Source organism: Onychomys torridus, chromosome 14 (assembly GCF_903995425.1).
Source record: "Onychomys torridus chromosome 14, mOncTor1.1, whole genome shotgun sequence".
Taxonomy (NCBI): Eukaryota; Metazoa; Chordata; class Mammalia; order Rodentia; family Cricetidae; genus Onychomys; species Onychomys torridus.
In genome coordinates this window covers 40,657,878-40,684,626 of record NC_050456.1, presented here as the reverse complement: position 1 = coordinate 40,684,626, position 26,749 = coordinate 40,657,878, and the positions used below count along the sequence as shown (strand labels likewise).

The 26,749-nt window shown below is 42.6% G+C and overlaps 2 protein-coding genes across 2 annotated transcripts in view; one reads left to right on the top strand and one right to left on the bottom strand.

Annotated features, from left to right (window-relative positions):
• Ccdc175 (coiled-coil domain containing 175) overlaps positions 1-5,093 on the top strand; it is a 63,838-nt gene extending 58,745 nt beyond the window's left edge. The window contains exons 19-20 of the mRNA XM_036205630.1: positions 220-406; positions 4,885-5,093. Coding sequence (XP_036061523.1) covers positions 220-406; positions 4,885-5,093 — 396 coding nt within the window. The remainder of the gene's footprint in view (positions 1-219; positions 407-4,884) is intronic.
• A 1,150-nt stretch (positions 5,094-6,243) lies between these two features.
• On the bottom strand, positions 6,244-26,670 carry LOC118595343 (JNK1/MAPK8 associated membrane protein). The gene is made up of 7 exons (XM_036205725.1): positions 26,206-26,670; positions 23,369-23,460; positions 22,572-22,726; positions 19,832-20,038; positions 15,632-15,813; positions 9,166-9,242; positions 6,244-6,513 (listed from the first exon to the last, which is right to left on the bottom strand). Exons 1-7 carry the CDS (start codon positions 26,207-26,209, stop codon positions 6,295-6,297), a joined length of 936 nt encoding a protein of 311 aa, XP_036061618.1. The 5' UTR covers positions 26,210-26,670; the 3' UTR covers positions 6,244-6,294.
• Positions 26,671-26,749: the final 79 nt, after the last annotated feature.

Here is a 26,749-nt window from a genome sequence, read left to right as displayed (position 1 = left end):
TTAGCTGTCCAGCACCTCCTTCTCCTCCTCCTTTAGGTAGGGGAGGAATCAGGCAGGTTGCTTTGAATCTAGCCTCTGCATAGTCCTAAAAGTTACTTCGCATGACTAATAACAATTTTTTATACATAACATTATTTTGGAAAGAATCCACTCAGAATGTTAGTCACTTTATTGTAATTTATAATCATATCCCCCCCCCACCCATGCCATTCCTTTAAGGAAATGATGAACGTTGGAGAAGGTACTTTGCAAGAAATCAAGACTCTAATAGAGAAGCTGCAGTACAGGGGTTTTAGAATCGAGACCATTAGTGCCTGGCTGCAGGGGGGCATCGAAAGACTGCGTCTTCTTATGACCGAGGATTCACCGTCCGAAATTCTCCGTAAACAGGAACTCGCCAAACGCGGTAATGTAGAACTTCCTGCTGCCTTATAGTAGGAGTGATATCTAAATAAGGGGTTCCTCGGGGACTGGTCATCAAAGGAAAGTGTAGGACAGTGCTCACTGGTGTTCAGCATCCCACCAAACACAATTACTCACTTTGGGTGGAGTTTGTTAGAACACTATCAATTCTTCCTTTCACTTGGGATAATGTTCAAGAGATCTTGAATCTTCTTCATGATAAAAAAAAATCCTACATAATCTATTTTTGAGACGGGATCTTACTGTGGAGTCTAGTGTGGTAGTGAACTCAGGGTCTTCCTGTCTGAATTTCCTGAGTGTTAAGAGTATAGGCAGGAGCCACCACACCTGATCCAGAAACACTGTGTAAAAAGGCATTTAATTCCTGCATGCTGGGACTGGACAGATGGCTCAGTGGTTTAAAGCACTCATTGCTCTTGCAGAGGACCTGGGTTCAATTCCCTGCACCCACAAGATGGCTCACAAGCATCCCAACTCCAGCTCCAGGGGACCAGTGCCCTCTTCTCATCTCCATGGCGACCAAGCACTCAAGCATTAGAAGTACATGCAGGCAAAACATTCAAACTTACAAAATTACATAAATTTTAAAATAATAATAAACTCCTTACATTCTTAAACAGAAAGAAAGTGAATATAATTTCATCTCTCCTTCCTCAGCTGAATTTGATGTTAAAAAACAGCAATTGGGTTGGGGATTTAGCTCAGTGGCAGAGCACTTGCCTAGCAGCCACAAGGCCTTGGGTTTGGTCTTCAGCTCAAAAAACAAACAAACAAAAACTAGCAATTGTTGTCTTCTCTGAAAAAAAAAAAAAAAAAAACAAAACTAGGGATGTTTTCTGAGTGTTTCTGAGATGTGGATGTGCAGCCTAATCTCTGACCTATGCTTCATGGGCAAATAGCCCAGGCATCCACCTCACCCTCAATCCCTATGTCACGTTAGACTGGCCCCCAAACTCTGCTTAAAGTAAGGATGCCATGAGACATGAAGGGAACTCTTGTCTGAATCCAGTCTGGAACTCCCAGTGAAAAAGTCATTTGGGCAGATGGGACGGTGGGAAGCAGCTGTGAGGCTGGGATGAAGAGGACAGACAGACTGACGGGATGATAGAACAGCGTCTAGCGAATGTGCAGTACTGTGGGGTTCTCTGGGTTGAATATCAACGCGGAACCATTAGACTGTGTGGAAAGGTAGGTGCAGAAGGTGAGACGGGAGGAGAGGAAAGCAAAGGGACACGGTAGGGCTAAGAAGCATTCCAGCACTGGCTACAACCTGTTTTCTGGAGGCTTCACTGGGTAAGAAACAGTGTTTGAGCAGCCAGGATGCCGTGGGTTCTCTCCTCTGCTGAAAGCTGTTTGTAGAGACCTGGAGGAACCTGGTGAAATGCACTGCGCACACATACGTGGTCCCTGACTACCTGGCTGCTCTCTGTGCTTCCCTGGCGAGGCCCAACCACATCCATCGCCATGGATGAAGCAGAGTTCAGGAGCCCACTCATTCATGTAGTTCACAGCAGGGGTTCACTTGTCTCCTGACTCCATCCAGGCACTTATTCCGACCTAGCCAAAAGCTTGCATGTTAAAATGTGGCTATAATGTGGGTTCTAGACCATGGTTTCTAGTTCTTGAACTATAGCTAGCAAAGCAACTGGTGGTCTCCAAACATCCACTCCCACTAAGGAAGCAAATATTAAAAATTCTGTTTATATTCAGTGTTGTCATCCTTTAAAATTTATGCTTTTGACTATCAACATATAGATAAATATAAATTGCTAATATGTGAATTAGCTTATGATTCAAGGTAGGGGGTAAATTAAACTGGGGACCACTGACCTCCATATCCTGTGGTCAAAAGATCTTTCTAAGTAGGGCATAGTGGTGCATGCCTTTAATCCCAGCACGCAGGAGGCAGAGGCAGGAAGATCTCAATGAGTTTGAGGCCAGCCTGGTCTACATAGTAAGTTCTAAGACAGCCAGAGCCACATAGTGAGACCCTATCTCAAACAAACAAACAAACAAAAAACTACAACAAAAAGTCTTTCTGGCTCTCCTGGAGGAAAGCTAATGGAGAGGTGAGCAGAGGTCAGCATCCAATCATTGGGGGACCCAGAGATAACAATGAGTTTTATACTTTTCAATAATCGGAAAAACTCAAAAGAACAGTAGCATTTCATATCATTGCCTCACATGAATTCCACTCCCATGCGATATGATCTTACAGAAAACACAGCCCTGCTCATTCATGTATTACATATGCCTGTGTTTTTATGCTATCAGTGACAGAGTGGCTGTGGCACAGGCCACGTGACCCTCCAAGTCAAGACCATTCACTACCTAACTCTCTAGAGAAAACATTTAGAACTTGAATGGTGACATTGGCATTCTCTTGTCCGGTCACATGAGAGGCTCCTTTGGCGAAGCCCAAGGTCACACAGGGAGAATGAAGACTGATTTTGTTCCCAACCGCACAACGGTGGACATCTACAATGAAGGAAAATGAAAATGGTACTTCCATTATGAATGAAAACGAAATTGATGATTGGATGCTGACCTCAGCTGTAGAGAATAGACTTGCTCAGATAGCTTCGCATGTTTAACATCTGGAAAAAAGGCACATCCCTAAGAATACGAGGGGTTCAAAACCAAAAGCAGCAGGCAATTCTGCTACACTTCTCGCCTGTCCATTAGCTTTCCTCCAGGAGAGCCAGAAAGACTTTTTGCTGTAGTTTTCAAGTCAGGAAAACATTGAGTGACAACCCTGCAACTTAAAGCTTGGGGCTGGAGAAACGTCTCCGTGCTTGGGGCTGGAGAAATGTCTCCGTGGTTAAAAGCACTTGCTCTCTTTGCAGCTGAGGCACATTTTGGGTCCCGGCACCCACATGGCATTTCCCAACTGTCTATGACTACAGTTTCAGCGGATCCAACGCCTTCCCTCTGTACCAGCCATGCATATACATACTTGCAGGCAAATACTCGTGCACATGAAGCAAAAACAAATAAACCCTTAGAACAAAATAATGAGCTCTACTGTTTAGAGCCTTGTAATCATTTCCACCTCGTAGCACATGTGTCCTATTACCCCCTCCCCCAGTTCTCCCCTTGCAGCCTAGAGCCTTGTAATCATTTCTACCTCATATCACATGTGTGCTATTAACACTCCCCCCCAGATACCCCCTTTGCAGCCTTCCCCCCACCCCTCACTTCTTGGCCCTCTGTATTTCTTTCGAGAACTATCTGTTCAGTTACAATTCCAATCCCTTGAGCGTTATACACAGTAATTTAGGTTACATGAGTGTTTTTGTATTGCCCAAATAATACATTCCTTGCAGAAGACCTTTTTAGACCACCTAATGTTTTAAAGACTTAAAAAAAAATCAACTCTTACAACTGTCAAAGTGGTCTTCTCATTTTTAGGATAGAAAAATGACTCAAAACTATTATGCACATTTTGAGCATTTAATTCTGAAAAATAAACTACTTTTAATTTTATAGTTACAGCAGAATTGACATTTCAGAGAGACAAAAATAAAGTCATTTGCTGAATAATTATCAAAAGTTATCTTGAAAGAGGTTCCAGATCACCCCAGGTTCAAAAACAAGACTGTCTCAAGAAAGCCAACCCAACCCAACCCAACCTAGGTCTCTTGGAAAAACCAAGCTCTAGATTAGGAAGGCCTTCAGGCCAGTGGTTCTCAAGCATTCCACAAGGAGATTTGAAGAAAAAAGTCCACCTCAAGGCTGTATCCCAGACCAGTTCAATATGAATGTTGGTTTTTAAATCTCTACATGGCTCTATTGAGCAGCCAAGTCTTATAAAACTGATAGTTTTAGATAAATGTGTCATTAGACTCATCAATAAACCCAAATCAAGAAAAAAATTTGCCTACCAAATGATTCAGGTCTGACTTGCAAAATAATTACTATAGCCCATAGCAATTAAAAACTACAATGTATCCCGAGGGCCTCAGTCAAGACCAAGTTGGACTAAGATAGGGCTATTTTGTAGCACAGCGGTAAAACCTACAATGTGGCATGGGGTGCTGAGCAAGATAAGGGCTATTTTTGCACATCTTTAATAAACACATTTTACCAAACTATTTACTAAATATGAGCAAGCAAAGTGGCTATGATATTGATAACCTTGTTTCTGTGAAAGCAGATTGTAAAATGCAGGTATTAAGTACTCTGACAATCTCTACCTTTGGAGCACTGCAACTTTGTTTATGACTCCTCCCTTTATACATACTATTTTTTTGCTAGAAGGTACACAGGAAGGTAACTGTTAAAAACAGCTCCAAATGCAATGGGCCCAGTGGTCTTGGCAATCTGACACATCATCTCTCAGGTACAGACTACGTAATTAGCCACTGGAGGGTTCTGGGAACAACTCAGGATTTTAGTGGACATTAACAACCACAAAACCTGTATAAGATACAAACAGAACTTAAAACTTTCTTCTTACAGACAAGAAGCAAAAGAAGAAGAAAAAGAAGGTCTATTTTCCTCCAGCCATTCGTATTAGGAGAAATGCCTTAACAGAAACAACAGAATCTCAGAGAACCACAGGCAATGTGAGTGCATCTAAGTTCGTAAGTCTTCAAAGTTGCCATGGAGCAGAATCAGTGAATAACCTTTCAAACGCTACAAATGGATACACACGGCCAGATCATTAGACCAAGTGTTAAGATTTCTATTTTGTTTCCATGGCTGTGACATGAGTCTCTCAAAGCCTTTGGAGTATGAATATGACCTACCCAAAACCAGCCACAGGGGAACTGTCTATGTATTCCTCTATTTCATTCTATCTCAGATACTTTTAGTTATAAGATCTTGACTCAGAAATGTCATGACCTGAAAAAAAAGTCTCTGAATCAATAAATGTGGCATAGGTATTTTATTTTAAGAAATAAAATACGAGAGGATGAGAGTATGTGTATTTATTCAGAAGACAAAAGAGATATTAATCTTAATACTTAACATTTTTTTAAATTTGTTTACTTAGTATACAGAAGAGGGCACCAGATCTCATTACAAATGGTTGTGAGCCACCATTTTGGTTGCTGGGAATTGAACTCAGGACCTCTGGAAGAGCAGCCTGTGCTCTTAACCTCTGAGCCATCTCTCCAGCCCAATACTTAACATTTTTAATTACTTCCATAATCACTATGGCAAAAAAGACTCAACTGTCAGAACATTGAGTTATTTTACAGTTAAACTCTTTATTGTTTTCTTCTTTACAGGAACAATAATCTGAACACGTCTTCAACCAAACTGTCTATAAACAGAAAGCTCATATAAGTTATGCTTTATTTTTGTAATATTACTAGAATACTGTACTGGTGAAAATAAATAGACATTGACAAAGACATCCTTTGCTTCTGTAGTTGACCTCACACTCCACAAGTACGCTTGCCTTTGTAATTCCTTACGGGGGGTGGCAGGGGGGGGGGAGGGGTCAACGCACAGATCACAAGCAAGAATAATGACGTCACAGCAAAGGAGTTCTGAATATACTTGATAAAAGGTTTCCACAAAAAGCCAGGAGACTCCCAATAGCACAGATACACAGAAAAAACACGGCTGTGCTTCAAAGCTTCCAGTTCAGGATTCTGGTGTGATAATATATGCAGAGCACAGTGCCATGATGCTATGTAATTTCCAAGTCTAATCACAAGGTCCGTTAAATCAAAAGATAAAAAACAAGCATTAAGATATCCAGACACTCTTGTTCCCATGTATGACAGAATGCTATTAATACATTTTAATTTCTTCTTTACTTTATTAAGAATACTTTTTAGGGTTTTTTGTTTGTTTTGTTGGTTGGTTTGGTTTTTTGTTTGTTTTTTGTTTTTGGGTTTTTTTTGGCATTTTATTTCAGTGTCCATTGGCCCCTTCCGAGAGTATCCGAGATGGTTCAGTAAATTTTGCAGTGAACAAGTAAAACAGGGCTGGTGTCGGCACCAAAGCCAAAAGTGGTAGGTCATGTTCAAGCCTGTCTGCTCTGGAGATGGAGACTATTCCATAGGCATGCAGTAGCCAGTGGCTGAAAAGAACAATGAGTCTTTTCTTCCGGACCAGGAGATCATAGCAGTTCTGTGATTGTGTACGAGAAAGAAGAGAAACACAGATTAATAAAACTCAGCTAACCATTGGGCTTCACACACAGTCACGGCCCAGGACTCTGAATGCTTGTACTAAAAGGACTTAAGAACTGCTCCAGTCGCCCAGGCTTGCCACCACACTGTCCACAAAGGCCCTCATCAGCCACACTTAGCCTAGAGCCCATCTCTTGGTCCTCATTTACATCAGCAGTCCCTCGGGAAACACGAGCTTCTTCAGAAAGACATGAACTAGAAGAGGAAGTCCACAGTGTATGTTCTCACTTCCAGGTCCACTGCAGCTCCAGAAACCTCACCTTTACTCCACTGTTTCCAGTATCTGCCGTCTGAATACACTCAAGACAGCAGAAACCACTCACTAACTCCCTGATTTTCTTTTCATCCTCAGTGCCGTGTGATAACATGGGAGAGACTCAAAGGATCAAATCAGTATAAAAGGAACATGCAAATGTGCTAACAAACACAGGGACAGGGAATTTTCAGTGAGTCACTCTTCAATTTTTTCTTTCAGTTAAGTGACTTGTGGGCTCATCTAGACCTGGAGTGTCTTCTGGATTCAGAGCCCTGTACTCAAGGACTGAGAGCAGAGCTACCTGAAGGATGCAAACATCCTGCAGAGCAGACACGTGGAGACAGAGAGCCAAAAGAGTTAGCAGCTGCTGTAAAAGACCATTGCTCGGTCGTAAATACGCACATTTTATTTAAATATCCCAACACACACCCTGACCTTTTCCTAGTTAGGGAGAAGTCAACACTAATGTCCTGTCTCCTCGGATTAATCCAATTGCAATGCTGATGAAAGATTACAAAGGAGCTGAATAATCACCATCCAATCACTCCATCCAGTCCCTCCATTATCAGCCCTACCTAAGCACTGTGAGTTCCAAGCATGGCCTCATCTCACCATACCTGGAACTCCATCCAATACACTGTCACCCATGGATTAGAGAAAGAGGCATCGACAACCATCTCTCAAAAGAGTTAACTTCTTTTCTCTGGTGTCTTTTGGAACAAAAGAAGTCTGAGAGAGCGCACATGCTAACTGCCGTGAGCGGCAGAGCCACAGCCCGGCATGGAAGGATCTATGGATTGGGTTTCAATTCTTGGGAGTTCTGCTTCTGATAGAGCTTTGTGATCAGAGCTGTGAAGGTACTTAATGGCAATCATGTGAATGTGCTGTCTTAAGATACACAGAATCGGAAAGCCACGTAATTAGGAAGAAAATTACAGATGCACAACACTGCTCACTTTGATTAAAAGTTTTATGAATACATCTGTCCTAGTTAGAATGTCAAATATATGGCTTTTTCTCATTTATTGCTCATATTGTAAACTAATAATATCTTAGTTCCTTAAACATTAAGTATTTAAAAACGTGTAGGTCTACTTTACAAAAATGACCTACCTATCAATGAATCAAAATACATATTTTGGCCAAAAATACTCTGATTTCAAAACATAATGGGGCCAACAAGATGGTTCAGTGGGTAAAGGCAGGACCCACAGGATAGAGAAAGAGAACTGAACCACCCTCCACACAGACACTGAGGCTTTTGGACATACACACACATGCACATAAGTAAAAATAAAATGTTATAATGAAATAACTTAAATACACTATAACAAAATTAAAACATATACAATGCAAAACTTTTAAAAATATTTAAAAAATAAGGTTACTCGTTTGTCCTGGCTAGTTTTACATCAACTTGACACAAGCTGGAGTCATCTGAAAAGAGGAAACCTCAACTGAGAAAATGCCTCCATAAAATCAGGCTATAGGGCATTTTCTTAATTAGTACTGATGAGGGTGAACCCAGCCCATTGTGGGTGGTGCCATCCCTGGGCTGGTGGTCCTCAGTTCTATAAGACAGCAGGCTGAACAAGCCATGGGGAACAAGTCAGTAAGAGCACCCCTCCATGGCTCTGCATCAGCTCCTGCCTCCAGGTTCCTGCCCTGTTGGAGTTCCTGTCCTGACTTCCTTTAGTGATGAACAGTGATATGGAAGCATAAGCCAAATAAGCCCTTCCCTCCCCAAGCTGCTTAGTCAAGGTGTGTCATCATAGTAATAGTAGCCCTAACTAAGACACTCAGCACAGTGGTTTTCCACTGAAATATTAAGAAAAGTACAAAAGGCTTATCACAGGAAGCCAAACAGAACTAAAGTACTAGTATCAATGTAATCAACAAAATAGTGTAGGACACAAACATCCAAACCAAACGTGAAACTGAGAGAGAGAGATACAGCCGGTATGAAATTATTAATTACAGATATCTCTAGTAAAATTAATTTAAAATCAGTTCTGTGTGGAGTAGAGCATTTCTGCGTGTATTTCAGAATAGTATCAATGTTTGGATAACTGCATATATGGGTAAACTATGCAGGACGGTTTTTCTTCAACTCATTGGGTAAGAGCAGTGACTACTTCCCTAATTTCCCAAGATACAATGCAGCCCATGCAACCACTCATAAAATTATCTAAGGAGGTACAAGTGACATCAGTTAGCCAAGGACCACTGAACCAATTAGTATACCTTACCATATCATATGTACTATTCCATTCAATCGTCAATTTTCATCTAAAAGAAAAAGAAGAACTGTAACAAAGGAAAACCAATTCCTACCTCTATTTCAGAAGCGGACATGTACACAGCCAGAGTAACCAAAGATAACACTAATATAATGTATGGGAAGGCATAATCTGGAAAACAAACACAGAGACTGCATTAGAAACTAACAAATGAAACCATCACATACAACACAGCTCTTCTGAATTCTTTCTCAGCCACTTCGGAGACTTGAATCCTATTACCCTCAGACGAGACTGACGGCCAATTCTTAGTGGATTACAACTATTTTTGGCCTTCTAGGCCACACAGTCTCCATCTCAACTCCTCAACAGTTGTGGTATGCAAACAGCACAGGACAAATGTCAATGAGCAACTATGCCTCTGTCCCAACAAAATTTCATGAATGACAAAATATGAGTTTCATATAATTTTCAGGTATAAAGGTAACAAATTTGTCTTTTGATTTTTTTTTCAATCTCTTCCTTTTTTTTTTCTTTTTTCTTTTTTTTTCTTTTTTTGGTTTTTTGAGACAGGGTTTCTCTGTGTAGTTTTGGTGCCTGTCCTGAATCTGACTCTGTAGACCCAGGCTGGCCTTGAACTCACAGAGATCCGCCTGGCTCTGCCTCCCGAGTGCTGGGATTAAAGGAGTGCGCTAATACCACCCAGCCCTCAATCTCTTAAAAAAATGTAAATCTATCTCATACCTGGGAGAAGGTAAGAGATTTGATCTAGCCAAAGGATTAATTGAAAAGATCAACTTCTCACCCCTGTAACTAGAATGCTTCTATGTAGTATTGTACATTGTATGGCAGTGGTATACCAAACAAGACGACTGAGAGAATACTCCGTTTTCGACTTCATGGTCCAAGAAGGGAACCTTGGTGGAGAAGACTCCATAAGAGTAACTTGGCTTTCACTGTCTTTAGAAGTTTATTTGTCATCAAACTTTTTAGTTAATACTCTTTTGGTATTCTTCCTAGCAAAATTCTTGAAGTTCCTATTTCAAACACAATATGGCAATAACATCTCAAGCAAACATTTTCCCTGCAAAATGTTACTATTTCCCCTTTCCTACTATATCTAAATTTACAGCATACAAAATAAGCAAATTGATAAAAAAAATACCCTGAATTATTTATAAATGATTACTTTAAAATTCAATTTATAAAACTTGCAATTATTCTACAAAGCACATCTGGAACAAGCTGAAACATTAATTTTTGGATGCAGTGGCCAGAGCCTCAATTATCAATAGACCTGTTCGACTTAGTTTATAATTGAGTGAGTTTATAATATCTATAACTTTTTATGTTAGTGATTACGTGCTCAATCAGCTACTACAAAACAACACAACAAAAACAACTCACTCAAAGTACACCTAAATAACATTGCTAACTCTATGCGGTTATGATCTGGTAAGAAAGCCCCAACTTCCAGAGGACAGACAGGTACTACTGGGTGAGACACAGGATTAAGAATGGTCCTTAAACGTAGGATGTAACACAACCTATCTTGTGCACCTGGGTCTGGGCTAAGGCCTGGGAAACAACATGTTGTCCCTGGTGGGTCAGATGTGGATCACACCTGAACTATTGCCTACAGAGGATTCTAAGCCAGAAGTGTGTTGCTGACCACCTCCCAGACATCCCCAGCCCTTCCCTCCCCAGGCCATCACCCACTAGGATGTTAAGCTACCAGAAGTTGCCCCGTGTACTGTGCTCACATTTGCTATATCACCTACAAAACAACAATAACAAAAAACAACTTATTTTTTCAAAAATCATGAATTTGGTATGTGCCCTTTGTGACTAATGCAGCAGACCACAAAATTGATAAGAACCATTTGATCCTCTAAATATGAGTGGAGGTATGTTAGCAAATTTTCAGTCTAATGCTCCTCCAACCATTTCTGCCATACTTTACACACTATTGTAACATTTTTACACACTACTGTAACATCTTTACAATAGCTGTCATTTAGGAAGAATACTACCTGACTATCTCCCTGAGTTAACATTCCATACCATCTCCTTATTCCCACAGCTTTCTGCTGTCTTCCAGCTCCTAAGGGCTTCAACACAGGCACCAAAAGTTAGGCTAAAGTAATTAGACAACTACTTGGAATTTCATTTTTTAAAATTAATTAATTAATTTTCAAGACAGGGTTTTTCTCTGTAGCTTTGGTGCCTATCCTGGAACTCGCTCATAGCTCAGGCTGGCCTTGAACTCACGGAGATCCGCCTGCCTCCCGAGTGCTGGGATTAAAGACATGTGCCACCACCGCCCATCCTCTATTTTTTTTTTTAATTTGTATATTTTAATTCCAGGACAAGACAATACAAAAACAATACACAAAAAACAATACCCTGCTCTCAGGTGAGGGAGGTAACTGATTTTTCTGCCTTAGACACACAAGGATAGAAGAAAAAGAACACTAGACATTAGCAGAGGGAACCCAGTAGGCTACCCAAGGCTTCTGCAGAAGCAGTAAGGAAACTATACAGAGGGCCCAGGCTTCTCAGGGGGACACCAATCTGCTTCCATGTGAAATGATGCATCCTCATCGTACTCAAGCAGGGGGTACCATCAAGAACAGCAATGCTGGGCTCCTCCGCTGGTACCTTATCTTCATGAGTGGCCAGGCATCACATGATCATGGATGGGTTTGGATGGAGTGTCTGGCGATTCTCAAGCAAGAAGCCAGAAGAAAACAGAGAGACTTCTAACAACAGTGCCCCAGGTCCCTGACATCCCTGTGAGCCTCAGCCTTCTACAGGGCCTACACAATGGGGTGGCTGGGGTTGATCTCCAGGCGCCCTTGGGTTGTCAAACAGCCCACCAAAGGGCTGTTGCAAAGGCTGGGGCCTTCTTGATCTGTTCCACATCGGCCTGAAGGTGGCCGTTAACACAGCAGTGTGAAGACACAGGGATGATCACTTCCTCAAGCTTTTTACCCAAGACATCTTCCATGAGTGTGCACAAGTTCTCAAACTCCGCCTTCCTCTCCTCCTCCTCCGGTAGTTCTTGATGCTCCTTGGCCATGGAGAGCAACCTCCTCCCATCAAACTCTTGAGCTGCTGTCTCCAGGACTCACCAATGAGGCATCACTTAAACATCCATTTTTGTTCTCAAGAGCACAGTTGGCTAGCTCTCACTGGAGTATACAGACTTCAGTTTCCTGCATGTAAGACCTGTGCTGCAGAGAAGTCATCTCCAGACTGGGAGGGGTGGCAGACAGCTCAGAGGCATGGCTGCTTAGTGGGCTCTTCAGGGACTCCAAGCTTTTGATTCTTAGGATGCCCCATAGAATCACATCTGGTTCTTTGTTTTCTGGCAGATCGGAGGAGAACTCAAGGTGCTTCCATACAATGCTTTTGTGGAAATTGTCAAGATCGTGCTCTATTGGAGCATCTTGGAAGATATTCAGGGGCAATCCCCAGTCAATAATGACACAGATGTGGGCAGAGATATGTGGGCATCAACTCACCACAGCTGCCCAGGATGAGCACAGGGTGAACACAGAAGTCAGTGTTATTGCACTTCTTATTCTCAAAGTCATCAAAAGCTTGCCAAGGGAGGAAGAGCAGCACCCAAAACTCCATCCTAACTACAGGGAAGTGCTTGACTGCCAAGAGGTCTTCCCAGTCACTGGACAGGCTCTTGCACAATTTGTCATATTCCTCCTGAGAGGCGTCCTCAGAATCTCTGGCCTAACCGGGCATGGTCTCGCTCAGCGTTCCCTGACTAATGCATTCATCCTGAAGCCCCCTCGTTTCTTTTTCTTTCCCTCACCTGATCTTTGGTCTGAGGGTCACTGTCCTTACCTTCCTTTTGTTCTCTTCTACCCCGTCACCACTCACGTCCTTCTCTTCTCCCTCCTCCCAACAGAGGGTGACGGGGTAGCTGGTTCACAGTGAGTGCTTTCTCATTCATGCCTCCCTTGACCCCTTCTCCTCTAAGTGTTCCGCGGGTCGGTCTCCTTGGGGGTGGATCACTTTGGCACTCCAGCCAATGGGTTCACCCTGGTCTGCACATTCAGCGATGCTCCGCAGGCACAAAACCCCGGGCACACTGCTCTGTCATCACTGTGCTTGGCGACCACAGACACTTCTTTGCTACGAAATAGACTGAATAAAGTCCAGCACCAAACTGCTCATTCATGGACATATCTGCAACAGCCTGAGAGCTTCCATGAGGATTTTAGTCAGGCTTAGCAGTGGTTCCCAGATTACCGATAAGCTCAACCTTGGTCACACCAGGGCCTGAGTCCACCAGAGTCAGAATGTGTTCCTGAGGGTTGAGGACATCAATTTTTAGCTCTTTACTGCTGTCCAACTTGGAAGGGTCTATTAGGCTCTCCTGGTGAATCTTGTCCAAGAATCAGAAGCATGAAAGATCCTAAAGGAGAAGTTCCTTGTTGTAATGGAAGTATTAATGACAGAAGAAACGAGCTGGGTAGTATTTGCCTGAAAAGCAGTGTCCTCCGCTTCCACTCTGCATGGAGTACTTCCTCAAGCATCCTGAAGAGAAAGGACTGAAGCACTATGGAGCAGGGTGGGCCCAGATCATCTCTGACTTGCAGGAAGGCACCTAGTCTGTGAGGGAGCGACTCAAAAGTGAATCGGTGACAGCACTTAACTCCATCCTAGACAGTCCCTCCAAACTACCCACCTCCCGGACACGCTATGAGCGCTTCAAATTAATGTCCTCGACTAGAGAAAGTTCCCAATATGCTGTCTCAAGGCTATGGTCAGGTTACTTTCTTTCTTTCTTTTTTTTTTAGCTCAGTGGTAGAATGCTTGCCTAGCAAGCGCAAGGCCCTGGGTTCGGTCCTCAGCTCCGGCAATAAATAAACAAATAAACAAACAAATAAATAAATAATAAATAAATAAATAGAAAGTTCCTTGATTAGATTTCCAGTTCATGCCCAATCCCCGTGTTTAACTGACTACTTGTTTTAGCAATCCTTCCTTGGAAATGGCTCCGAATCCTAGCGCTGCTCTGTTTGGGTCAGTCAGTCAGGCTCCGTTTACTGCGGTCATCTCCTGGCAGATCCCAGCTTTTCTCCTGACAGTCCACTGTGCTATCAACTTAGCTTTCTACAATGGAAATCTGATCACGTCACTCACTGGTCTACTCAAATCTCTGTAAGGTCCCTGTGGTGGTCTGAATGAGAACGTCCCCGACTGCCTCATGTGTGGACACTTGGTCCAGTTGGTGGTCGTACTTCAGAGGTTGAAGAGGTGTGGCCTTGGAGGTGTGGCCTTATTGGAGGAGGTGTGGCCTCATTGGAGGGGTGTGGCCTTGTTGGAGGTGTGACCTTGTTGGAGGAGGTGTGGCCTCGTTGGAGGGGTGTGGCCTTGTCAGAGGTGTGGCCTCATCGGAGGAGGTGTGACCTTGTTGGAGGAGGTGTGGCCTCATTGGAGGAGGTGTACCTTGTTGGAGGAGGTGTGTCAAGGAGGCTGACTTTGACTTGCAGAGTCTGAAGATTCATGCCATTTCTACTTCACTCTCCGCTTCCAGCCTGCAGCTTGAGATGTGAGCTCTCAGCTGTTCTTGACGCCACATCTACCACTTGCTGCCACAATTCCCTGCCTCAATGGACTCTTAACCTTCAGGAACCTTAAACCCAAATAAACTCTTTTTTTTCTGTAAGTTGCCTTGGTCATGGTGTTTTATCACAGCAATAAAAACTAATGAAGTCCCAACACCCTAGATTCCAGGACCTTGCACAAGAACAGCTGTCTGGTCAAGCAGGAATACTGAAGTGGGCTGACACTAACAGAGAACTCGAGGAGCTGGAGGGCGCCTGCATGTTCTCAGACACTATGTGCAAGTGAGACATGATCCGTGAGCTAGACTGTGAGCAGGAACAGGTTCCAACTAACCTCCAATTTCCTTTCACCTTCGCCTTGAACCAAATTACATTACCAAGCTGTGTAATCCCCATCCCTGCCTGTTCTGGGCCAAAAGGCTTGTCCTCAGCTTCTTGGAAGACTTCTTAGAAAAAACACTATGCAACATGCAATGTTTTTGGAAAATGGAAATGTATTTAAAAGTCCTGTTTCCTCAGCTATCTGGAGTCTGCTTTACCTCCTGGCAGTACAGTTGAGCCTTCTGATGATGACTTATCTCTTGTTCTTCTGAGATGTAGTGCAACCTAAAGAGTTACTGAATGAATGGTTATCCTACCAAACACTTTTTTAACTATATAGAAAGGACTTTTATAAAGGACCTTAGAAATCTAAAACAACAGGAAACAATACTTACCGCTAACACCAATTTTCATCTACTGTATACAAAGCTACTTTTAAAACTTTTATGCTCAAAGTTTTAAATCTTCTAGTTTGGTTACAAACTTCAGTCTCATTTTGTTGAGAAGCTCTATTCCATTCTGTTTTTAATAACACTATGTTTCAACAAAGATCTACACTAAGGCCTGCCTTCAAAGCTTAAAGGGTGCCTTTAAAGAAAAAGCTATCGACTTTAGTTGGGAGGAGAACACTGGCATCAAACTTACACAAGAGGCCTCCACCGACGGCCTGTAGCACGGTCAGGATGGGGAAGAAGTAAAGAGCGGCGTAAATGCTCTTGAACCTCTCAGACTTCCCCAAGCCGCAAGCAATCTTCTTCACCAGAAGAGGCCGGAGAAGCATCATCAGCACCAAGCAGAATGCGTAATAAACAAACACGATGGTGTATCTGCAAAATGAGGAATGCATCGGGACTGCTTAACACACTTCCATCCTTGATGTTCTTAAATCAGAGCTCTTAAAAGAAGGTGGGAAACACTATTACATCTACCCATTAGATATTCAGACTGGTGAAAGGCGGGGCAAGCAAACACATACACCGTTTTATGTTTGTTTGAAAATATCTCAAAAATCCTAAAGATGGTGTTGGAGAGACAGCTCAGCATTTGAGAGTATTTGCTGCTTTTGCAGAGAACCTGGGTTCAGTTCCCAGCACCCACAAGGAACAAGCAATGTGACTCCAGGCGATCTGACACCTTCTTCTAGCCTTAGCAGGCACTGTGCAAATGTGGTGCACATACATACATGTAGACAAAACACCCATAAACACAAAATAAAAATAAACACAGCTCAAAAAACAATCTTAACAATGTTTATATATTTTAAAACTTTTTACTTATTTTGGGAGGCATTACGCATGTTCACGTGTAGGCATGTGAGCCTACCTACGCATGTGCCGGTGGAGGCCAGAGGTTCATCTTGGGTGTCTTTTGTCTATCTTATTTTTTGAAACAGGGTCTCCTACTGAGCCTAGCAACTGGCTACATTGGCTCCTCTGGCATCCTCCCTTCTCAGCCTGCCCAAACTGGTATTTCAGGCTGCTTCACCCGGCTCTCTACATGTACACTAGGGATTTGAACCCATGTCCTCACTACACCCATTGAGCCATCTCCAAGCTCAAAATGTTTGTAGACTCAGAAGTTTTACTCCGAGAAATTTATCAGAGAAACAATCAAGAATAAACAAAATACTTTAATTTTTTTGTTTATTGGAGATTGTTTAATGGATGTGTTATAATAAAGAAAACTTAGAAATAAATATTCAATAATAGCAAAGCACTATGGTAAACTCATACTGGACACTACACAGCCATGTAAATAGGCAACATACAGCAGATACAAGTGAATGATGTATCTCAATCAGTATGACTGGACATGTCAATTAAACAAAAGTAGAACTACACAGCCATGTAAATAGGCAACATACAGCAGATACAAGTGAATGATGTATCTCAATCAGTATGACTGGACATGTCAATTAAACAAAAGTAGAAAAAGTTCAATAGAAACAAAAAAGACATAAGTACTTTTCATAATTTAGGGAAGTTGTTTGAATTATAGATTTGATTTGAATTTCACTTTTAAAATTACTGGAACTAGAGAGATGGCCAGCAATTCAAATGGTATAATGTTCTCACAAAAGACCCAAGTTCAATTCCTGCAACCAAGTCAGACAGCTTACAACCAGCTGTCACCTCACCTCTAAGGGATCTGGAACCCTCTTCTAGCCCCTGAGGGCACCTGCACACATGGCGTACATTCTCACAGATATAAATACACAATAAGGTAGATCTTTCCTAGAGATTCACTATTATTTGTGTACATGTGTATTAATACTTCAGCTGACTTAAGTACTAACAAAATAACAGGACAAGAGAAAGCAATGATAGCTTGAATCACCTAGAGAAGATTCTGGACTGTGTAATTAACTTTATCAGTACAAAACAAACCTTGTAGTCTCTTACATAATCCCCTATAACTCAAGTACCTTCTTAGCTGATATAGCTAGCCATGTCTGGACTCTATCCCTGTTTATAATGCTATTTGTGTCCATCCTGAATTAACGAACTTCTACAGTTCCCATTAATTTACTTGTCTCCATTAGGAGTTTAAAGGACAACAGAAATAAAAGTAGGCGTAGCTGTTACGGCACAGGAAGAGCGCTCAGGGCATCCACTCGCCACTGTCTTTCAAATTTGATATTTTTTCCCGCAAATACCATTTATGTAAGCAGTAGTAAATGAGTCTGATTGAATTTTAAATGAAATGAGTACATATCTTAAATGATATTCCATTCTTAAGTCTTCTAAATATAAAAAGATCAAATTCTATAAGTCCTTAGAATAGTAGTATGACAAAGCAATACTTGAAGCAGAGTTACAGTTCTATAATGAATCAACAGAGGTCATTATTAGTTTTTTTATGAAATATAGTTATATAAATGCATGTTAAAGTAATTTAAAGGTCATAAAACTTGGCAGTGAAAAGATTTTCATATTTCTATATCTGGAACATGAGAATCACTTTTTATATGCACATCTCCATGTGTTTGACAATTTACTATTAAACTGATCGGCCTGGAGGTGGTGGTGGCGCACACCTTTAATCCCAGCACTCGGGAGGCAGAAGCAGGAGGATCTCTGTGAGTTCCAGGCCAGCCTGGTCTACAGAGTGAGTTCCAGGACAGGCTTAAAGCTACAGAGAAACTCTGTCTCGGGGAATAAAAAAAAAAAAAAAAAAAAAAAGAAAGAAAGAAAGAAAAGACGATGGCTCAGCAGGTGAGATCACTGGCTGCTCTTGCAGAAGACCTGGGTTTGATTCTCAACACCCAATAAGCAGTTCACAACCACCTGTAACTCTAGTTTCAAGGGACCTGATGCTCCTTTGTGGTCTCCATGGGCAACAGGCACACATGCAGTACACATATATACACATAGGCAAACATCTGACATATAAAATAAAGAATAAAAAAAATCTTTAGAAAAACAACTTGATCAAAACTAATTTCATAGAGTACATTATGTAGTGGGAACTTGCTCCAATAAGCAAGTTTACGCCAACAAAATAACTTTTCTAGTCCATCTTTACCAACAAAAACATACCAAGTTGCCAATAGTTTAAAATTTTTCTAAAATGGAATAGTATGGTATAGTGCACAAAATCCTATGAATTTCCTTTTTGAGAATAGCAAGATGGCTCAGGAGGTAAAGATGTTTGCCACCAAGCCAGAGGGCCTGTGTTCAATCCTTAAAGCCCATGTGATAGAGGGTGAGAACTAACTCCTGCAAGCTGTACTTGGACCTCCACACACGTGCTGTGGCATGCAGGCGTATTCACATACATAAACGATAATATCCTGATGAAGATTACATTCATTTGCAAAACCACAACAAAAGGCAAAACACTAGCCGAGATACTCAGACAGTAATGGCAACTGCCATAGAGCCCCCGCGTGTGCAGGCCACACGGCATCTAATACACAGTCATTTCATCATCGTGGCACCCTATGAGGCATCGTTCCCGACTGCCAATGGAAAACCTGGAATTCTGTAAAACTGTAAACATATTCATGTTATTGTAACTGACAGACCCAGAATTCAAACCCAGGCTCTCTTTGTTTCTAGAGCCCATACTTTTTCCTGTCTGTCAAATATTGTGACTCTGTTGTGTATCTCCAAAGGCCTTCTTTTTAACCTCTTTTAAAAAAAACTCTATGAAACATAGAAAACATATTCTTAAGTATCTATGTGTGCATGTGTGTACGTGCATGTATTTTTTTTTAAAGATGTATTTACTTATTATGTATACAATATTCCTCCTGCATGTTGCCTGCAGGCCAGAAGAGGGCACCAGATCTCATTACAGATGGTTGTGAGCCACCATGTGGTTGCTGGGAATTGAACTCAGGACCTCTGGAAGAGCAGCCAGTGCTCTTAACCTCTGAGCCATCTCTCCAGCCCACATGTATTGTTTTTTACATCAAAAAATATTTTCCTTTCTATCACTAATATGTACTGAGCTGACAATACAGTTTAGTGGTGGAGCCCTAGCAAGCCTGAGGTGCTGGGTTTATTCTCCAACACAATACACACACATACACACTCTCACACTCTCTCTGACTTTCTGAGCATGGCAGTACATACCTGGAATCTCAGTACTCAGGAGGTTGAGGCAGAATAACGAGGCTGAGGCAGAATAACGAGATTGAGGACAGCCTAGCACATATAGTGAGACTACGTCTTAAAAACAAAAATAATGTTTCCTCCTATTACACTCTGTATGCCTTCAGAGAAGAAAATTCTTTCTATTACCTCTTCCTGCACCTATTTACTTACAACGATCAATCTTTTGAAACAGAATCTACAAGCGTTTCCTTCTCGGAGGTCTTGGGTCTAAATAAATACTTACAGCGGGTAGACTGCTTCATGAGTGCAGTGCACTGTGGTGATGTAATCTGGACTCGGGTTGTAAAGCATCGTGTACCAATCAGAAAGCATCAGTACTCGGCAGGAACGGATGTACAGGACGCCCACTGGATCACTCACAAGTAAGGTGATGATGGCTGCCATGCTGCACTCGAACAGCGCAGTGATGTGCTGGAAGAGAGCGCTGGAGCTGGAGAAACGGGCACAACCCCAGAGCAACGTCAGTGCTTCAGTCAATCAGGGCACAGTCCATATACCGAGTCTCAGTGTTTCAGCAAAATCTGGAAGTTACTCTTAAAGATCAGACAAGCCAAGCATGCTAGCACCTCAGACAACCCCGCTGCTATGTTCTGCAAGTCTGTCCACTCTAAAATTCTTACAATGAAATACACTCTCTGGGGCTGGAGAGATGGCTCAGAGGTTAAGGGCACTGCCTGCTCTTCCAGAGGTCAGGAGTTCAATTCCCTGAAACCACATGGTGGCTCACAACCATCTATAATGAGATCTGGTGCCCTCTTCTGGCCTGCAGGCATACATGCAGGCAGAATATTGTATAAACACAATAAATAAATAAATATTAAGAAACAAAAACTATTAAAAAAAAAAGAAATACACTCTCTAGTGTGATAGTGTTGGGAAATGGGGCCTTCAGAAGAGAGGTCAGGGATGTGGAATCCTCAAGGAAAAGATCTGAATGTTTTTTTGAGGGGGTAAGCAGAACTTTCTTTGTCCCCCCTGCCATGTGAGGACACAGCTGCACCACCTCCTGGTTTCCACAGATGGAAGTAGTATATTTCTAGTCTAGCAGGGTGTCATGGCTTATGGCTGCAATCTCAGCACTTGGAAGGCCTAGGCAAAAGGAGGGCTGCAAATTTGGAGCCAGCCTGGGCTACACAGTGAGTTACACATTGGCCTAGACTACAGAGTCCTGGACTAACATCAATTAACCAGTTAATCAATCGACTGTCTAATTATTATTTCCCTAATTAGCCAATTACTATCTAATTATTAAGTAACTAGTTAATTAACTACTTGATTAATATAGTTAATACCCTATGTATATGCATGCACGTATGTGCACTTATTAGTGAGTGCCTGCAGTAGTCAGAAGATGGTGTTGTAGCCGCTAGAACTGGAGTTATGGATGAGGGGGTCAGATGCCCTGAAGCTACAGATGGTTGTGAGCCACCCTGTGGCTACTGAATACCAAACTCTGGGTTCTCTGCAAGAGCAACAAGTGTTCTTAACCACTGAGCCACCTCTCTAGCCCCTTGTCCACTTTTGAAAGAGAAGAATCCTCAGAGACCACTTCATGTCTAGTATTTTCCAGAATCCAGTTATTTCATGAGGGTCATATGAGCTCCTAATGAGCAGAACTGGACTACTTCACAGACAGAATCTTTGAAAATAAAAGTGGGTTCCAAAACTCCACTTCTAAAACCCCGGTCACACACTGCACAGTATTTCAGTCCATGGAGGACCATGTCCATGGCGGTGGTCCCACGGGACTGTATTCTCTATGTACCTTGCAGCTGTCATTGTGGAAGTATGTCCTGTGGACCCACCCTCCCCCAAACAGTGGCAGGAGCTTTTAATGATACATTCCTCAGATCTGTGTCACTACAACTGATGTGAGACTGTATTCAAGACCTCTCCTGCATTTCAGAATTCCCTTATACCCCCTCGGCCAGGCTACACTGCTTCAAGTTCCTCTGCACACATATGGGCAGGCTTCACCCTCGGCCTCAAAACACACTCCATCTGTGTGGATAACCGTGTGCTCTTTAGCATAAGCTCTGGAACTATGCCCAAGCTCTAAGAACTGTCCACGAGACTTCCCACTCTCAGGCCTCTGGATCCAGGCTCAGTCCTTCATCAGTCCACTCTCAGCTCTCATTTCTCAACCACACCACACTCCCATCTGCCTCCACAATGCCAGGCAGCAAAAAGAGATTGGAGACAGTAAAAATGCCAAAGCAGGCAAAACTGACAGCTAAGGAAGACTCTGCCTCCCATCCCTGTAGGAGGACCAGGCATAGACTTGTCAAGAGCATCTGTGTTCTGGCCTCCACCGCCTTTATCATTACGTTTCTTTCACTTACAACCCACACCTTGACCGCTTCAGATCACATTACCATCTCTCCGTCGTTTTTCTACCAAAACTGTTTTAGCATCTCTTTCTAAGTCTTTTAGATCCTATTAGGCATAATTTCTCTCCCCATTCTTTGTGACTCCAGATGCTGACAATAGAGTATTTCACTACCTCTCTAAGATGGATTTATAGTGTCATCATGTACCTATCTGTCTTCTCTGTATCTTCTCTCTTCCTTTGATCTTCCAAACATAAAATACACTGCTCAATAAATGCACTAACAGTGCACTAGTCATCTCTCATGATTATGCTAGGTCATTAGCATTGAGTAAGTTATAAAGTATTTGTTCTAAAACAGTAACAGCTTGTGATCCTAACCAATTTCTGCAGAAACTCAGTAAGCATCACTGTTGAGAAACAATATTCTATAGCAGAGCGTCATTAACACCTACTAGGATGTGTCTTACCATTGCTTTCCCGTTTCAGGAAAAAACAGTAGAAAGAGAGGAAAAACAGGGAAGAGTAGTTAGTCAGGCTGAGGGCGCAGGTCATTAAAGACTGTACTCAGCATCACACTATGTGAGCAGTATCCCAACACCAGTCCATCCCAATGCAGTAAGAATGTGCTCACCTCTTTTTCCCTGAGTACCACTCAATGAAGAACCAGTGTAGAACAAGAGGAAGGACAGCCATAAATCCAAGATAGAGCCAGTCATAAAGTCCGGGGGACTCTGTGCAAGGCTGGCAGTATTTCTGTGCGTTTGTCCTCTGTCCTCTTGGGCACACCTACCACACGTAAAAACACTGCTTTAGACACAACAGTATTTTAGGATCTTCCTATAAGGGATCCCATCTTATTTTAAACAGTTTAATACTTCTATGTAGCTTTTAGAAAGTCACAAAGAAAATCCGTAAGCAGAATAAAAAGAAATCTAAAAAAGAAAACACTTCAAGAAATCCACAGCGCCTGTGCTGTCTGCAAAATGCTCAACTGAAGACTCCTTCCACTTAATTGCTAAAACAGCTAACTAATATTCAATGAAAACCCTTGTTAACAACATCATATAAAAATCATTGAAGAAGTATTCTCGAGTTGTCATGTAAATTTACTCTACAAAACACTCTGATAAATCATTAGACAGCAATTAGAATTATAAGATTTTTTTTTTTTTTGGAGTGGAGGATCGAACCCCGGGCCTTGCGCTTGCTAGGCAAGTGCTCTACCACTGAGCTAAATCCCCAACCCCATAAAATATTTTCAATATCTGTGACTATCCAGAAAGATTTTAATATAATTATCAACATGCCAATAAAAACAAGGCTTTTAGTACCACATTCTTACACATAGTCATTAAAATATTTTAAAAATTCTACATGCAAAAATGTTTCCAAAGTCATACAATAAAATAATATTAACATAGAACTTACCCCACATTCTCCATAGATTTCACTTGAGCCATTTTTAAATAACAGGGTCTTCCCACAATAGAGTCCAAGGCATGCTGGCTGAATATCGACAGCTTTTTAAAAACAAACGCCATTATAGTAATGTCTTTTGTGGTTATAAACAACAATAACATGATAACAGCTGAAGCCACTGGCAGCAGTATCTCAACCTCTCTTAAATAATATGTAACAGACAAGTCCTGGTGCATTTACTTTTAAATTCTTTCCCACTGGGACACTACAGAAAATTACATTTGCATCTTATTGCTCACCCTTATTGCTCATATTGGTCTTCACCCAGCACAGCAGGTTCTAGCCCTAGGCACCTAACCCTGAGGCTTCCCGATGGCTCCAGGAAGCGGTTCCTATGACTAGACTTCGGATTTCATTGACTCTAAGGTCATAAGCATTTTTTAAAATCACTGATGGAGGGCCTGAGAGACGCCACTTGAGCAAGCCTGAACTACCTGAGGAGTTTGATTTCTAGAGCCCATGATAAAGGGGAGGGCTCCAGAAAGTTGTCATCCTCCATGTGTGTGTTCCAGTCGGCACACCCCAGTGCCACACACATCACACAATTTAAAAAATGAATTAAAATGAATGACTGATACAAGGTCATCAGTCTTCATTTTGCCCAGCAGGGACATTGGATACACACATAGGGACCATCTTTGTTCGTAACAGAATACATTAGCAGAAAGGCTGAAGGACACGATTCCAGAACAGACGGTAGGTCGATAAATCAATTCACCTCCATATAAAAGCATTACTTAGCTTTTATCATTTTCGTTGAGGACAGGGATAAACTTCACTAATGCTGGCATTGAGCTTCTGATCAATTACTTGAGAACCACTGTCTTACCATCAATTTCTTAAAGATATGGGAAAAAATAAAAACAGCTCCTTTAAAAATAAAACCCTGAGGACCTCCCAATCATCTTGGACCTCATCCAAGAAAAATTACCGAAGGCATCTTTTGAACCAGTGACACCTGATTCTCTTCACCGATCAACAACCATACATGGAATGTGCGGCACAAGGGCCATGAAGGTCCCCAGAGGATCCTGACAGTGAGGCTGTCTTCTCTAAGAATCTGCCATCTATCATGAAATAAGTCCAAAACAATGGCAGCCTACATGTGAATTTACACACTTTATTATTATCTCTGAACAATCTCCTCTGCTTTTTCATGCATTCACAATGTGAAGACTTTGGTTACAGTCCTTTCTCCTTTCAAATTCCTGTAGCCTTGACTTGTCTGTCCTTACGTTTTTGAGGGCAAACAAACAGAAAAACACAGGCTAAAATGCCTCACAGTTGATATTTTAAACACAGTCTAAAATGTCTCAGGTTTGATATTTTCACTTTTATCAAGTACTTGACATCTTTTTTTAACCCATGCTCTTTTTGTTTAACCTCCTGCTGTATCTTTAGAAACAGACATTACACTGGGCGGCAGTGGCGCACGCCTTCAATCCTAGCACTCAGTAGGCAGAGCCAGGCGGATCTCTGTGAGTTCGAGGCCAGCCTGGTCTACAGAGCAAGATCCAGGACAGGCACCAAAACTACAGAGAAACCCTGTCTTGAAAAACGAAGGAAGGAAGGAAGGAAGGGAGGGAGGGAGGGAGGGAGGGAAAAAGAACAGACATTAACAACAAAATATTGTCATTCTACATCAGTAAACCCATGCTTCTTTATTTTAGACTATCAAAAGACTTTATTATTATAGTATTGTTGGCATGTGTATGCGTTTTGTCTGCATTTATGTCTGTGCACCATTGTACCTGCTTGGTGCCAGTGGAGGTCAAAAGACAGAGGTCAAATAGGATATTGGATCTGGAAACTGGAGTTCCAGAGGGTCCCGAGACACTGTGGGTGCTGGGAATCGAACCCCAGTGATCAGGAAGAGCAGTAAGTGCTCTCAACTGCTGAGCCGACTCTCCAGCCAGCCCCTTAACATGTTTTTTTTCAGCAACTGAAGTCTAATGAACTAAATATATGGAATGGATTGTTTCAGCTTTTCTGAGAAGAAAGTTAAGGCGCTGAGAGCCCCTTTTCGATGGGCTTTACATCTAAAAGATCTCAAAACCACGGCCTGAAAGTAAGTACTAAAAACAAAAGCAATGCTCATTTACCTAACTGTGCAATCACCTTTCATAATCTTTGGTGAACTACGGCTAAAATGCTGACCTTGTTTTTTTTTTTTCTGCAAAAGTCTGGCCCCTGGTGAAGGGCTCTAACGTATTTACGGTGTGGTGACGCGCGCCTTTAAACCCAGCACTGGGGAAACAGAGGCAGATGTATCTCTGTGAGTTCAAGGCCAGCCTGGTCTACAGAGGATCCAAGGCTACAAGAGAAACCCTGTCTCAAAAACAACAACAACAACAACAACAAAAAGAAAAAAAAAAAAAAAAACAACAACAGACAGACAGACAAAAATTTACATTTGAGGTTGAAAAAGCAAGTTATGTGGCAACTTGCTTCTGCTTCCCTGCACTAACATCCGCAATTCTAATTCTCAAATCAACCACAGGAACGCTTTCCTGGACAAAGAAACAAAAGAATGAATGAAAGAACATAGGAAGAGCGCAACAAAGCCTCAGCTTTTCCTTCAGCACACAGCCCCGGGCTCATCTCCAGCCATTCCGGAGCAGACCATCCCAACCCCGGGAGAAGTCAGAGCCCGGGTGCAGGGCAGCAAAGGACCGGGCTGCCCGGCACTCGAGAGCTGTCAGCCGGAGGCGAGCCCGAGGCAATGAGGTGGAAAAGCAGCAGGCACGAAGACAAAGAGCCCCCTCGCAGCCTAAGCGACCACTTACCCATTGGCCACGCTAGGTTCTCCACAGAACCCCGGGGATCAGCCGGTCCGAAAGCAGCACCCGAACATCCGGGCCCCAGCGCTCCCCGCCGCTCCGCCTCCCGCTAGCCTGGCGATCGCAGTGGAACCCCGCCCTTGCTACATTAGGCTCCGGGTCCCGCCCCACCACGGCCTTCTCCGCTGAGCTGAGATGCACTTTGCGGACTATCAGGCCTAGGATCCCAGCAACCTGGTTTCCTAGTTTAGGCTCGGAAGCGTCTCTGTCGCTTCCGGGTCTGAGCTCAGAGGCTCCACCCTTTCCGGGTCCAGACTCCTGGGGCCTCGTCTGAGCTAAGGCCGGAACCGAGGCCCAGCCTCCAACCCGGTCAAGTTTACACGGCCTCGAGTGATTCCTAGACTGGACCCAGAGGTCCGGCCCCGGTTTCAGGGATAGGGCTTAGTAGCCCTGCCCCTGCCATGTGATTAAGCCCCCGAGGCCCCGCCCCTGGCGTGTGACCGATCTCCGAGGCCCCGCCTCCGCTTTGTGGTCAAGTCTCTAGAGCTCC